This window comes from Prunus dulcis, chromosome 8, assembly GCF_902201215.1.
Source record: "Prunus dulcis chromosome 8, ALMONDv2, whole genome shotgun sequence".
Taxonomy (NCBI): Eukaryota; Viridiplantae; Streptophyta; class Magnoliopsida; order Rosales; family Rosaceae; genus Prunus; species Prunus dulcis.
This window is the reverse complement of record NC_047657.1, coordinates 10,770,317-10,782,521: the sequence shown is the minus strand read 5'-3', so window position 1 is coordinate 10,782,521 and position 12,205 is coordinate 10,770,317. Positions and strand designations below refer to the sequence as shown.

General features: G+C 33.9%; 1 protein-coding gene across 1 annotated transcript; it reads right to left on the bottom strand.

The window, feature by feature from the left end:
- Nucleotides 1-7,526: 7,526 nt before the first annotated feature.
- On the bottom strand, nt 7,527-10,831 carry LOC117637875 (BURP domain-containing protein 11-like). Its single transcript, XM_034372921.1, has 3 exons — nt 10,777-10,831; nt 9,191-9,271; nt 7,527-9,100 (listed from the first exon to the last, which is right to left on the bottom strand). The coding sequence occupies exons 1-3, from the start codon at nt 10,816-10,818 to the stop codon at nt 7,763-7,765; spliced, it is 1,461 nt and encodes a 486-aa protein (XP_034228812.1). The 5' UTR covers nt 10,819-10,831; the 3' UTR covers nt 7,527-7,762.
- Between the last annotated feature and the right edge of the window lie 1,374 nt (nt 10,832-12,205).

Here is a 12,205-nt window from a genome sequence, read left to right as displayed (position 1 = left end):
TCTCAATATAAACAAGTGAACAATCACTCAACCATGGATCTCCCATTCGATTGCGAAGTGGACCTTTCACAATATTCATAGCAGAAAATTCTCTCTACGGAAGCAGTTGCAACCAATAAAATTCAGGTTAATGTCACAAGCAAATACACATAAGTAAATGTTCTATGCATCCTTTTATCCGTTATTTGTTTTTGCAAGGCTACTAAACCCATGCAATTGAGAAAAATTCCTTGCAAATGTTCTATGCATCCCTTCCGTCAAATTGGTTGAAGGTTGGGTAGGATTAGGGGTTGGGGATTTAGGGTTTGAATGTGTAAATTGAGTTAAAACTCAATTGGGGGAGGGATATTATTGAGTAGTAGGGGAGGAGTTGCTGCTGCCCTCGTTTTGGCCAGTTTTTTAATTTTTTAATTTTTAAATCCTTAAATAGAACGATGTTGTTTTGGTCAGAAGGCCTATGTTGTGCCCCTTTAGGGCATTTCATCAAATATGTTGCGGGCGTTTGTAGAGGTCAATTTTTCCTCCTCAGTTGGCGGATTCCAGCATTGCGGGTAGGGGTGGGTACAGTTCGGGTTGGACCGATTTTTGCCTCAAATTAGAGCCGATCCGATACTATTCATCCAATTTGGTTCGGTTCAATTTTAATAAAAAAATTTTAAAAAACTGTTTGATTCGGGTTGAACCGGTTCTGGTTCCAGTTCCGTTTTGAACTAGATTATAAAAATTATTTTTTAACACAATTCTCAACTGAAATATTATTTTTTCACTTGAAATTTAACAAATTATTCAATTTCATATGAAAATAAATATTAAAGTTAGAAAATATAGATATTTTGAAATTGAACTTGGATAAATAAATTTTTTTTTGGTGAAATTAAAATTATAGCATTAAATATAAATATATATTAAAATTATATATATTTTAATTTGACCAGTTCGGTTCGACCCGGTCTGATTTTTGATGACATGGAACAGGATCCAAAACTGGTCCAAACCGGTCTGGTTCGATTTTTGACCGGTTGTTGACTTTTTGGTCAATTCGGTTTTTTTTCGGTTTAATTCAGTGCGGTTCAGCTCGGATTTTCGGTTCGCCGGTTTGAGTGCCCACCCCTAATTGCAAGGGTCAATTGACCACCGTTGCTTCTCTATGGATTCGTCACTGGGGTACAATGAGGACTCACTCCGCATTGTATTTCAATTATCCAAACGTCTATATTTTAGGTTATTATTCAAAGATTATCCCTACAAAAAATCACTTGAATCCAAAATTATTTGACCACTCAATTAACGATTGTAATTTTAGTGCTTTCTTGAAGCACCGTGTTTGTCTATTTTAATGGTCCGAACTAGATGCCTTAGTTATTTTCAATTTTTCTAATTTTTTGCAATGACGATCTATGAATGAAAACTTAAAAAAAAGTCCTCCACTACTACACTCCCCAATCTTACACTACTCTCTTAAAGGAAGTCCTGTATAAAAGGAACTTCTACTTACAGTTGTTCTTCCTACTAAGAGGAAGTCTCTTAAGAAGAAAGCGGTTTGAGACCCTTAAGCAAGTCCTAGACGGTTTTGATCATTGCAATACAATTCATATTGGACCCCAAAAAGTATTTGAAAAATTCCTCAATAGAATAGGAGACTTACAGATGTAATCACATGTTAACGTTAAATTAGGTTCTGAAAGGTAAAACGATTTGTGCCAATATATCATAATACATATGTATTTGTTACATGTCAAATTGAGGTACGGAATACCAAAATTTATATATTAAACAATGAAAGAGTTACAATTTCTCAAACTAATGAAAGGATCTCTCTCTTGACGTCTTGATATAATCATAATACTCTAAATTTTCTGTTGGATTAAATCAATCATGACATACTCATATTTGAAATTTGGTACATAATTTGAGAATACATTATATATATATATATGAATTTTTTTGGTGTGTATGACATTGGTTTGTTCAATATTCTTTATTTAAATTATATATAGCCAGTTATACAAGTTAAAAATCAAGGCTGCACTTGGATTTTTCGTTAGTTAATTTATATACAATATCTTTTAGCTTAACTTTTATTGTACTTTTATTTAAATTATAATTCCACTATTTCTAGATTTATCGTTGTTTTTGGAAGACGTTCTACTTCCTCCCCCTCCTTTATGTGGTTTATGAAATTGATCTTCTTGACCCAAAAAATAAACAAGGCCATATTGAGAGTAAGACAAACGAAGAAGAACAAAGAAAAGAGACTAAAGATAATTTGTATTATTTGTTCAGATAAATCAGTAACAAGCTCTAACTGTTTCATAACAATGCAACTAGCAGCTAATTTGATGACACTTGTCATCACACACTAACATCTTCCTGCGTGTTGGAATAACGTCTTGAATTAGTGATCAAAAGTGTTGTGCGAATGGGCCCAATAGGAGTCCATTATCTGTCCAAAACATACATTGATATTGTCCTTACCTTAACCTTTTAAGTTCAATTCTTGAGTTGAATTAGGCCCAATGGACCTCTAAGTGTGAGGTTTTATCACAAAGGGCCTACGTGAATTAGGAGTGGACCACCTATATTTAAAATGTAGAGTATTCTTGTATTCTTTGATGTGGGACTTACACATCATGGCTTGTATCGAGCCATCTACATCAATAATCTCCACCTTGGTGAGATCCAAGCAAGGGTAACCCGCTAGTTCACAACACCCTCACTTTTCAAGAGTGAGCTCTTGTAACTCCACCTTTTCCGACAAGGATTTTCTTGAGCCTTGCTATGAGCCCTTGCTCTACCTATGCCTAGGATTTTCTTAAGCCCTTGCTCTATCTATGCCCAGGGTTTTCTTAAGCCTTGCTCCTTGAACAAATGTCAATGCCTCCACCTTGAACCAAGTGTGTCTTAGTCGAACTTGGCTTTGATACCAATTGTTGTGCGAACAGGCCCAGTAGGAGTCCACTACATGTCCAAACCATGCACTGATATTGTCCTCACCTTAACCACCTAGGTCCAATCCTTGGGTTAGGTTAGGCTTAATGGACCTCTAGGTGTGGGGTTTTATCACAAAAGGTTTCGGTGCAATTAGGAGTAGACCACCTATATTTAAACTGTAAATTATTGTTGTATTCTACGATATGGGACTTACACATCATGGCTTGTATCGAGCCACCTACACCAACAAAACGTATAGAGGATAACTGGCGACTAGTCAGAGACTAGGTTTGACCGGCTGGCGCATAACGATATTAAAGTGTGGTCACTTTCGGTGTGAACCAACTGGTCAGGCTTGATGGAAGACGATTATCCTATCGCGTGTTTTATGTTTCAATTTAGGGTGGTAATGGGACTACCAAATGGGTTAGCTTAGCTTGGTACCTTGGTTACCAGGGTTACTTGATGTAACCTATAGAGAGTGAGTATTTTAGTGTACATGGAATATTTATTGAGAGAGATTGAGAGAAAGGGATTGCTTGAGGGTACGAAGGGCTAAAAGAGGCTTCCTCTGCGTTGTAATCTTATATTCTTTTGACATAGTGGATTGTCATCATTATCGTTGCTTAAGCATTCATCATATTTCAAAATCATGAGGAAAAGATGCATGAAGTCAAGAATACTCCATTTGTTTCCCTTTTGAGTAAATCTAGGTGGTTCTTTATGAAAAAAAATAAAAAACAAATAAAAAACTAGCACTACTACATTTTATATTTTGCGCGACGAACAGAATTTCGTCGCGCAAAATACATTGTAGTCGCACAAATTTCAGCACGACAGAAACTTCGTCGCGCAGAATCCGTCGCGCAAAGATCGTGAAGAAAGACTTTGCGCGACGAAGACATTTCATTGGTCACACAAAGTGACTTTGCGCGACGAAAACGTATTAGTCGCGCAAAGAGACTTGGATTGGTCGCACAAAGTGACTTTGCGCGACGAAAAGTATTGGTAGCGCAAAGCTGTGTGCGACGAAATACATTGGTCGCGCAAATGTTTGAGCGCGCAAGTTTGGTCGCGCAAAGTCTAAAAAAAATTTTAAAAAAATAAAAAATTCCTGCGTCCAATTTTTGGAACCTGCCCAAATTTTTTGAGTTTTGCGCGACGAATACTAACGTCGCGCAAATATTTGCGCGACGAAATATTTTTTGTTTTAAAATATTTTAATTTAAAATAAACTAATTTAATAGTTTGCGCTATGAAATATTTTGTCGCGCAAGGTTTTTGACTTTTTGTATAATTATTTCTTTAATATGAATTTATTTATATGAATTTTTTCAAATTTTTACTTTTTAAATTTAATTTAATTGTATGATTTCTTTTTAAAATTACTTTAATTTAAATTGATATTAATTTTTACTTTTTAAATTTAATTTAATTGTATGATTTTTTTTAATTACTTTAATTTAAATTGACATATTCAAAATAAAATTACATATGAAAAATAGTGATTAAATTATCCAATAAATATATATATAATATTCAAAATGTACACATAAATTAACAAAGTACAATAATAAAATCCTAATACAAGCGTATTGTGGTGGTAGTGGCAGAAGATATGTTTTGATAGCTTCCTAATCCTCAACTTTAGCCGTCAAAGTCTCGATGATTCCCTACAAAAAAAAAATAAATATGGTCAAATAACCACCACAAAAAAAAAAAGAAGAAGGCATAATCTCCCCTAAAATTGTTATACCACAAATCCAACCCAAACTCCAATCCCTCCCCTTTACTCAACCCCAAAACCCACACAAACTCAAAATTAACTCCAAAAACACATATTAATGAAAAAAATTTAAAATTTGGAGAGAATATACCTTTTGGCAAGATTGAGAGTGAATTAGAATGAGAGGGAGAAGTGAGTGTGAGAGAATTAGAGAAGATAGTGAGAGAGAAATGAGAGAGTGAGAGAGTGAGAGACATGAGAGAGTGAGTGAGAGAGAGTGAGAGATAGTGAAGAGAGAGATGAGAGATTAAGTGAGAGGAGTGAGTGAGAGAAATGGTAGGATTTGGGAAGAGGGAAAGAGAAAGGAGAGGTAAGAGTAGAGAAAGGCATTGAGAAAATGGTGGAGTTATTTCGGTTTTAAAAACCGTATCACTTTGCGCGACGAAAAATATTGTTGGTCGGGCAGAGGTTTGCGCGACGAAAAATATTGGAATATTAATCGCGCAGAGGTTTGCGCGACGAAACATATTGGTCGCGCAAAGTCTAAAAAAATTATTTAAAAAAAATAAAAATCCCCTCGTCCCATTTTTGGTATCCGCCAAAATTTTTAAATTTTTGCGCGACGAATATAGGAGTATTGGTCGCGCAAAGTCAAAAAAAAATCCCCGCGTCCCATTTTTGGTACCCGCCAAAATTTTTAAATTTTTGCGCGACGAATAGAGAAATATTAGTCGCGCAAAGTCAAAAAAAATTATTTTTAAAAAAAATCCCAGCGTCCCATTTTTGGTACCCGCCAAAAATTTTAAATTTTTGCACGACGAATAGTGTATTATTGGACGCGCAAAGTCTAAAAAAATTATTTAAAAAAAATAAAAATCCCCGCGCCCCATTTTTGGTACCAGCCAAAATTTTTAAATTTTTGCGCGACGAAAAATACATACTGGTCGCGCAAAGTCTAAAAAAATTCCCGCGTCCGATTTTTGGTACCCTCCCAAATTTTTGCGAGACGAAAAAAATATATTGGTCGCACAAAGTTTTGAGCGACAAAAAATATTGGTCGCGCAAAGTCTAAAATTTTTTTAATTTTTTTTTAAAATCCCGCGTCCCATTTTTGTTACCCGTCCAAATTTTTAGAGGTTTGCGCGGCAAACTGTTGGTTGCGCAAACTTTTGAGAGACGAAAAATTGGTTCGTAACACAATATTTATAAAAATAATTGTTATGAATAATAAAATTAAAATTATTTTATTTTACAATTTAAAATATAAATAAGGTTTAAGCTGCTTAATAAATATATATACTATTCAATTTCTTAAGTGTTATACGTACAAAATAAATAAATTTAAAGCAACTTAATAAATAAATATATATATACACACACCATTCAACGATCCAACCGTCAGACTTATTTGTATATACTTCAAGATCGTATACCCCAAAAATCGCAAAAAACAAACATTCAGAGATCTAGTAACGGGACAAAACTTTTCGATGGTTATAAATGAAAAATTACGATTTAACGTTTATTTTAACTCCGATTTTGATGATTTTTTTTTACAGCTACACTCCTTGACCATATATGAATACAATGACTGAATTTGATCTTCAATTTAAAATATTTACTCTAGTGGATACCACAAAATCTTATGTTATATCTAACGAACGTATAAATAACCTCTTAATTGTTAGTGAATATATTGTTTTGATGGCATATGCATTCACCAAAACTAGTTTCAACGATCCAACCTTCAAACTTGTTTGTTTATACTTCGAGATAATATACGCCAAAAATCGGAAAAAATAAACATTCAGAGATCAAGTAATGGGACAAAACTTTTCGACGGTTCTAATGAAAAATCACGATTTAACGGTTATGTTAACTCCAATTTTGATGATTTTTTACAGCTACACTCCTTGACCCTATATGAATACAATGAACTAATTCGATCGTCAATTTAAAATATATATTTTCTAACAAAAACCCAATCTGAACAACAATAATATATTTTTCTAACAAAAATCCGATCCGATCTAAAATAATAAATTTAAAACTACTTAATAAATATATATACTGTTTAATTTCTTAAGTGTTATATGCATACAAAATAAAAAACAAAAATAAATTAGTTTAGGCGACGAAATGTTTGGATTACGTCATGCAAAGATTTTAAAAAATATATATATTTTATTTTTATAAGGACTTTGCGCGACGAAGTTACTGTTTCGTCGCGCAAAGTCACTTTGAGCGACGATATATTGTTGTCGCGCAAAAGTGTGTCGCGCAAATTACTTTGCGCGACGAATGTTTTTTCGTCGCGCAAAATTTGGTCGCTCAATACTTTGAGCCACGATGTATCGTCGTTGCGCAAAAATTTGTCGCGCGAAGTGACTTTGCGCTACGAATTGTTTTTCGTTGCGCAAAATTTGGTCGCGCAATACTTTGAGCGACGAAGTTTTTTTTTTCATCGCGCAAAGTGACTTTGTGCGACGAATAGTTTTTCGTCGCGCAAAATTTGGTCGCGCAATGGGTTTTTTTTACTAGTGTAGGTTCTTGTTAATTCTTTTTTGGCTTCACAAACACAGTTAACTTCAAATGAATACAAATGAGTAAATTCTCTTTACAATTTGGAGTGTTTAGAGCTAGAAAAAGCCAAGATTAATGCTAAAAGTATTGTAATCTTTTAAGAAAAAAGAGTTAAAAAGCGAGAAGAAGTCTGATATTGATTGCCAACACCTGAATTGTTGAAAAGATATGTAGGTTTCTTGACAATAAACGTCACTTCTTTTAATTAATGACATGGCGTGCTCATTGCATCCCTATCATATAGGTTAAAGAAAACTTTAAGTTCAGAGGGAAAAAAAAAAAGAAATTAGGGAAATGAGTTGTGAATACAAGCTACAACTTGTTTGACATAAAGATCACATCTAGGCACTTCTTAACATGAAACTTGCTCTTACAAACAACAAACTAGAAAGCAGATCTAGGATCAAAACATTACCATGAATGCTTGATCACACTGCCAAATCTTGGCAATTGATCATTATTCTACACACATGACACGAAATATGATACAAACAACTAACAATCAAGAACATTGATGCCTGCTCACATAGTAGCTTTAGTTGGTGATGGGATCCAAGCAAGATGATTTTCAGGGAAGAAATGACACACTGGAGAAGAGGCACCAGCTTTGATTCCCAGCAGGCCAAACAAACTGTGGTTAGGGTCCCAATCAGATGTGTCCATGTGGCAAACAGCCATAGCTTCCACCTTATCTCCATTCACACCTTCAAGTGAAACTTTGAAGAACTTGGTGTCTCTCTCAAAGTTGTGGCAGAAGAAAACCGCATAAGGATAAGCTATTGGGTGGCAAAAAACCATTTTGGAAGCTAAAACTTCATTGGGTTTTTCCAAAATGGTGTAGCTTTGTGTGATGGCAGTTGATGTTGTGGGGTGTGTGGTTGAGAGAATGTTGAAGCTAACACCAGAACCAATGATCTTGGTAACAAATTCTATCATCGACTCTAGAGAAGTGGCACAAAACTTGGTCTCCCCTGTGATGGGTTTCATCTCACATTGTTCGAGTGCATATGCCATGTGTTTTGCATCTAAAGAACCTTGTGGGATTGAGAAAAGTTGAAGAAGGTGTGGGAGTTGTTGCATTGCGAATGGAATGGAATCAGCTACTTCTTTAGGCAAGAAACGAGAATGTTCTTGTTTGGGAAAGTTTAGAGGCATTATCTTACCTTTGTATAGATCATCGAACGTGAAAAAGCCTATCTTGAATGCTTCATTGTGATCCATGGGAGATGATGAATGAGTATGCATATGATGATGTTCATGTCCCTTCAATGGCGGCTCTTGTGAGTTTTTGGTGTCAGAGGAAGGTGGATTTACATGCTTGTGATGTTTACACTTGGTCCCAGTCTTTTCCTTTGCAGCTTGTGCAGAAATGAACCCGGTTATGTAAGGCGTTTCAATTTCTTTTGACTCCTTGTTGCCTTGTGCAGAACTATACCCGGTTATGTAAGGTGTTTCAACTTCTTTGGTTCCATAACTCATTACATAAGGTGTCTCAACTTCTTTTGTGCCTTTTTTGGTTTCATAACTCATTTTGTAAGGTGTCTCAGTTTCTTTTGTGTCTTCTTTGGTTCCATAATTGGTTATGTATGTCACTTCTGCTTCCTTTGAGCTGTGCCCTGAATTGTACTGTGTTATGTAAGGCGTCTCAGCTTCTTTTGTGTCTTCTTTGGTTCCATAATTGGTTATGTATGACACTTCAACTTCCTTTGAGACATACCCTGAATTGTATTGATTTATGTAAGGAGTTTCAGCTTCTTTTCTGCCTTCTTTGGTTCCATAACTAGTTGGGTATGACACTTCTGCTTCCCTTGAGTTGTGTCCAGAATTGTACTGAGTTATGTAAGGCCCATACGAAGAATCCTGTAGTTGACATGCAATTAGTTATGTAAGGATCATGTGATGCTTAAAGTTGTGTTGTGTAGTCTCATAACTAGTTATGTAATCAATTACCTCCACTTCCTTCACGTTTTTGGCAGCTCCATATGCGGTTTGGTATTGTTGTACATCCCTTGCTCCATTGCCGTGACCACACTACATTTGAATAAGAAATAGAAAGGCGAAAAAGAAGAAATTAAATTTGGTCATTATACATAATTACAATTAGAGTGAAGGTGTTTTTACTACATTCCTAACATATCTAGTTTTTACTCCATTCATCTTTTTCGAAAAGAAGAACATGGCTAGTATGTTGAATCTTTCTAGAAATGTAGAAACTAGCAATAGTATCTAATCATGTGATACACATAACCATTACATTTTTTGTCCTGAGATTCAGATCGTGTCTATACAATTTATAATGAGATGCTTATTTAAATATGAGTATATTGCTCTTATTCTAGAACTACTAATCGTATTTCTAATTTAAATTACATGTATTTTTAGTTATATAATCAAGAAGTTCAAGAAAACTGTAGCAATTTTCTAGATCAATACATCCTAATAAAGAAGTACATGGATCCTATCAAATTAACAAGAGAGTACATAGCTTGATTAAAATAAACCAGTTCATGTCACAACAAGAAAAACAAAATAAAATAGTGTATTCTTCAGAATTTCTTAATAATATATCAAGGATTTAATGAAAAAATCATAGTCATTACAGAAATTTCTAAAACTAGTTTCTTTCATTTTATAGATTTGAATTAAAATGAAGGATGAATAATTTGTTTTTTTTAGTACAAGGGATAGGGAGAGGGGGGTTTACACAAATATTCATTAGGTGTTTTGGGGGTTTTCGAACCTCCACATGGGTAGAGATGGAAGAGCTCAACCAAATGAGTTGTATCTCACTAGCAAGGATGATTAATCTTATGCAAGCTATATAGCAATATTGTTTTATAATAATGTTTAAAACCTGTGATCGTAATTCAAAATAAGTAATGAATCGAAACATGCATACTATTGTAAAATTGAACATCAACTAGCTTATAGTCTAGTGGTATTTCTCTTTCTAATATTAAAAGAGGTCACAAGTTCGAAATCCCCTCTCCATTTATTTGGAAAAAATTATTAAAGTTAAACAATTAGTGATTAGGCACTAAATTCAATAACATCTAACTTTAGTAACCAGGGCATACAATAATCATCTAATCATGTGATATATGCACAAAGGAAAATAGTAAAGAGACCATATTATTGTACAATACAATTTTATATCAAGTATCTAATAGAGCTAGGACTTATTAGTGAGGGTTGTATCTCGATTAGAGAGGTGACACACAATATGGTTCAATAATGTAATCTCTGTAGCATTACTCACGCACAAAATAGTTATAGGTATAGTGTCATTTCTTTTTTCAAAATTTTAAAATGTCAAAAGATCGAATATTCCCTCCTCACTTAATTACAAAAGAAAAAACAAAGTAACACAGAAGCTCTAATAAGTAAATAGTTGTTACCACAAATACTAGAGCAAATAATAACTGAATTTCTTTTAGTGTGTCATTTCTTGTGCACAGTTAGTAAGTTTACTGTTAATGTACTGCGAGCAAAAAGATGAAAATAGTTAACTACTACATGATGAAAGAAATAATTACCACAAAGAACAGAAGACAGAAGATTATGAATCTAGATGCCATCTTTTTTCTCTGCTTCAGGCTTTTCTCTGTGGTTCTTAGTGAGGGTGTGCAGGGGCTTTTATAAGCACTGAGAGCTTTGATTAGTATTAATTTAATAGATAATCGTTCTTATCTGAAAGGACTGTAAATATAATGCAACCATGCAAGACTTGACGTTTTCCCTAATCCGCGCGGTGGTTGATTTTAATAACTGATTAATGAATGTCAACTAATCACACATAAATAGATTAATAAAAGACTAAACCTCACAGGTATGCCTCACAATATACTTAAATAGAAAAATTTAAAAATGCTTCCAGTAAAAGCACTTATGACTAGAAATGCTCTTTACAGAAGCACTTCCAAACATGCCATTGTTAGCTGAAGATTAGTAAAAGACTTGACGACACGACTAATTAGTAGAATAAGACAATTGGCCGAGGGACCACAAGATCCAGAATGGTAGGAACTAGGAAGGTTGCTGGACCAAAAATTAGAATAGACAATTGCTATCACACCTTCAGTTGGTAGTTTTTCACAAATTATTATCTTATTCTTGTTTTAAAATACTCAAAGAAGATAAAATAACAAATTAGGAGTGAGAACAGTTCAACAAGACATTATTGTACATTGAATTGATGATCTTATCCTTATCATGCACTAACTTCGCTTTGCATGGAAAAATTATAAAATACTACATAAAACTTGTAGCTTATAGTCTTCTTTAAGGCTTTTGTCCATATTACTGGCTCATTAAATTCTTAATTATTAATGTATGCAATGAGAGGATTTGTAAATCTCAAAATGGTAGGGTTAATAACATTTCATGTAATGCCACAAGATTTGGACAGCAGCTCAAGACTCTCACAAGGGCCGGTACCCCACAGATTATATGCTCCTCTCCATTTGCATTATTTGGCTTTTAGGAATTGGGGAAAGAAAGAATATGTAAGAGGTCAGCTACTCCCTTAATTAATCCAATTTGGGGAATGTTAATAACTTTTTCTTTAACTTTCTCTTTTGGATCTTCTTTCTTTTCGTCATGATATGTGTCATTTTCCTTACACTTAAAATAATGTCATTAATATATCACACAAGCTAATTTTTGTTTTCTGAATTTACCCTTATTAAATGTATTGACATTTTTTTTTACAAGAAGCTAACCTTTTTACATCTTTGTTTCCACCTTGTTAAAAAATTAAATAAGAAAAAAAGTAATTTTTTTAAATATAAAATGTTTTCTCTTTTTCTTTTTTTCCCTCAAAGAAAACAAACGTTGCTAACATGCTATTTTTTTTTTTTTTAAACAGACGCTTTTTAATTACCGTGAATCTATTGTTGCTAATAAACTATTCTATCATTTCTTATTTTTAAAATCAAATTTTATTTGTCAATGGATATTGGTAAT

What these genes read in the sequence shown, in the direction of transcription:
- LOC117637875 (XM_034372921.1), bottom strand. Translation starts at nt 10,818, where the DNA reads ATGGCATCTAGATTCATAATCTTCTGTCTTCTGTTCTTTGTG. An exon ending in TCTGTCTTCTGTTCTTTGTG is followed by an intron (nt 9,272 to 10,776) that starts GTAATTATTTCT and finishes ATTCAAATGTAG; the next exon opens with TGTGGTCACGGCAATGGAGC. An exon ending in AAAACGTGAAGGAAGTGGAG is followed by an intron (nt 9,101 to 9,190) that starts GTAATTGATTAC and finishes TGTCAACTACAG; the next exon opens with GATTCTTCGTATGGGCCTTA.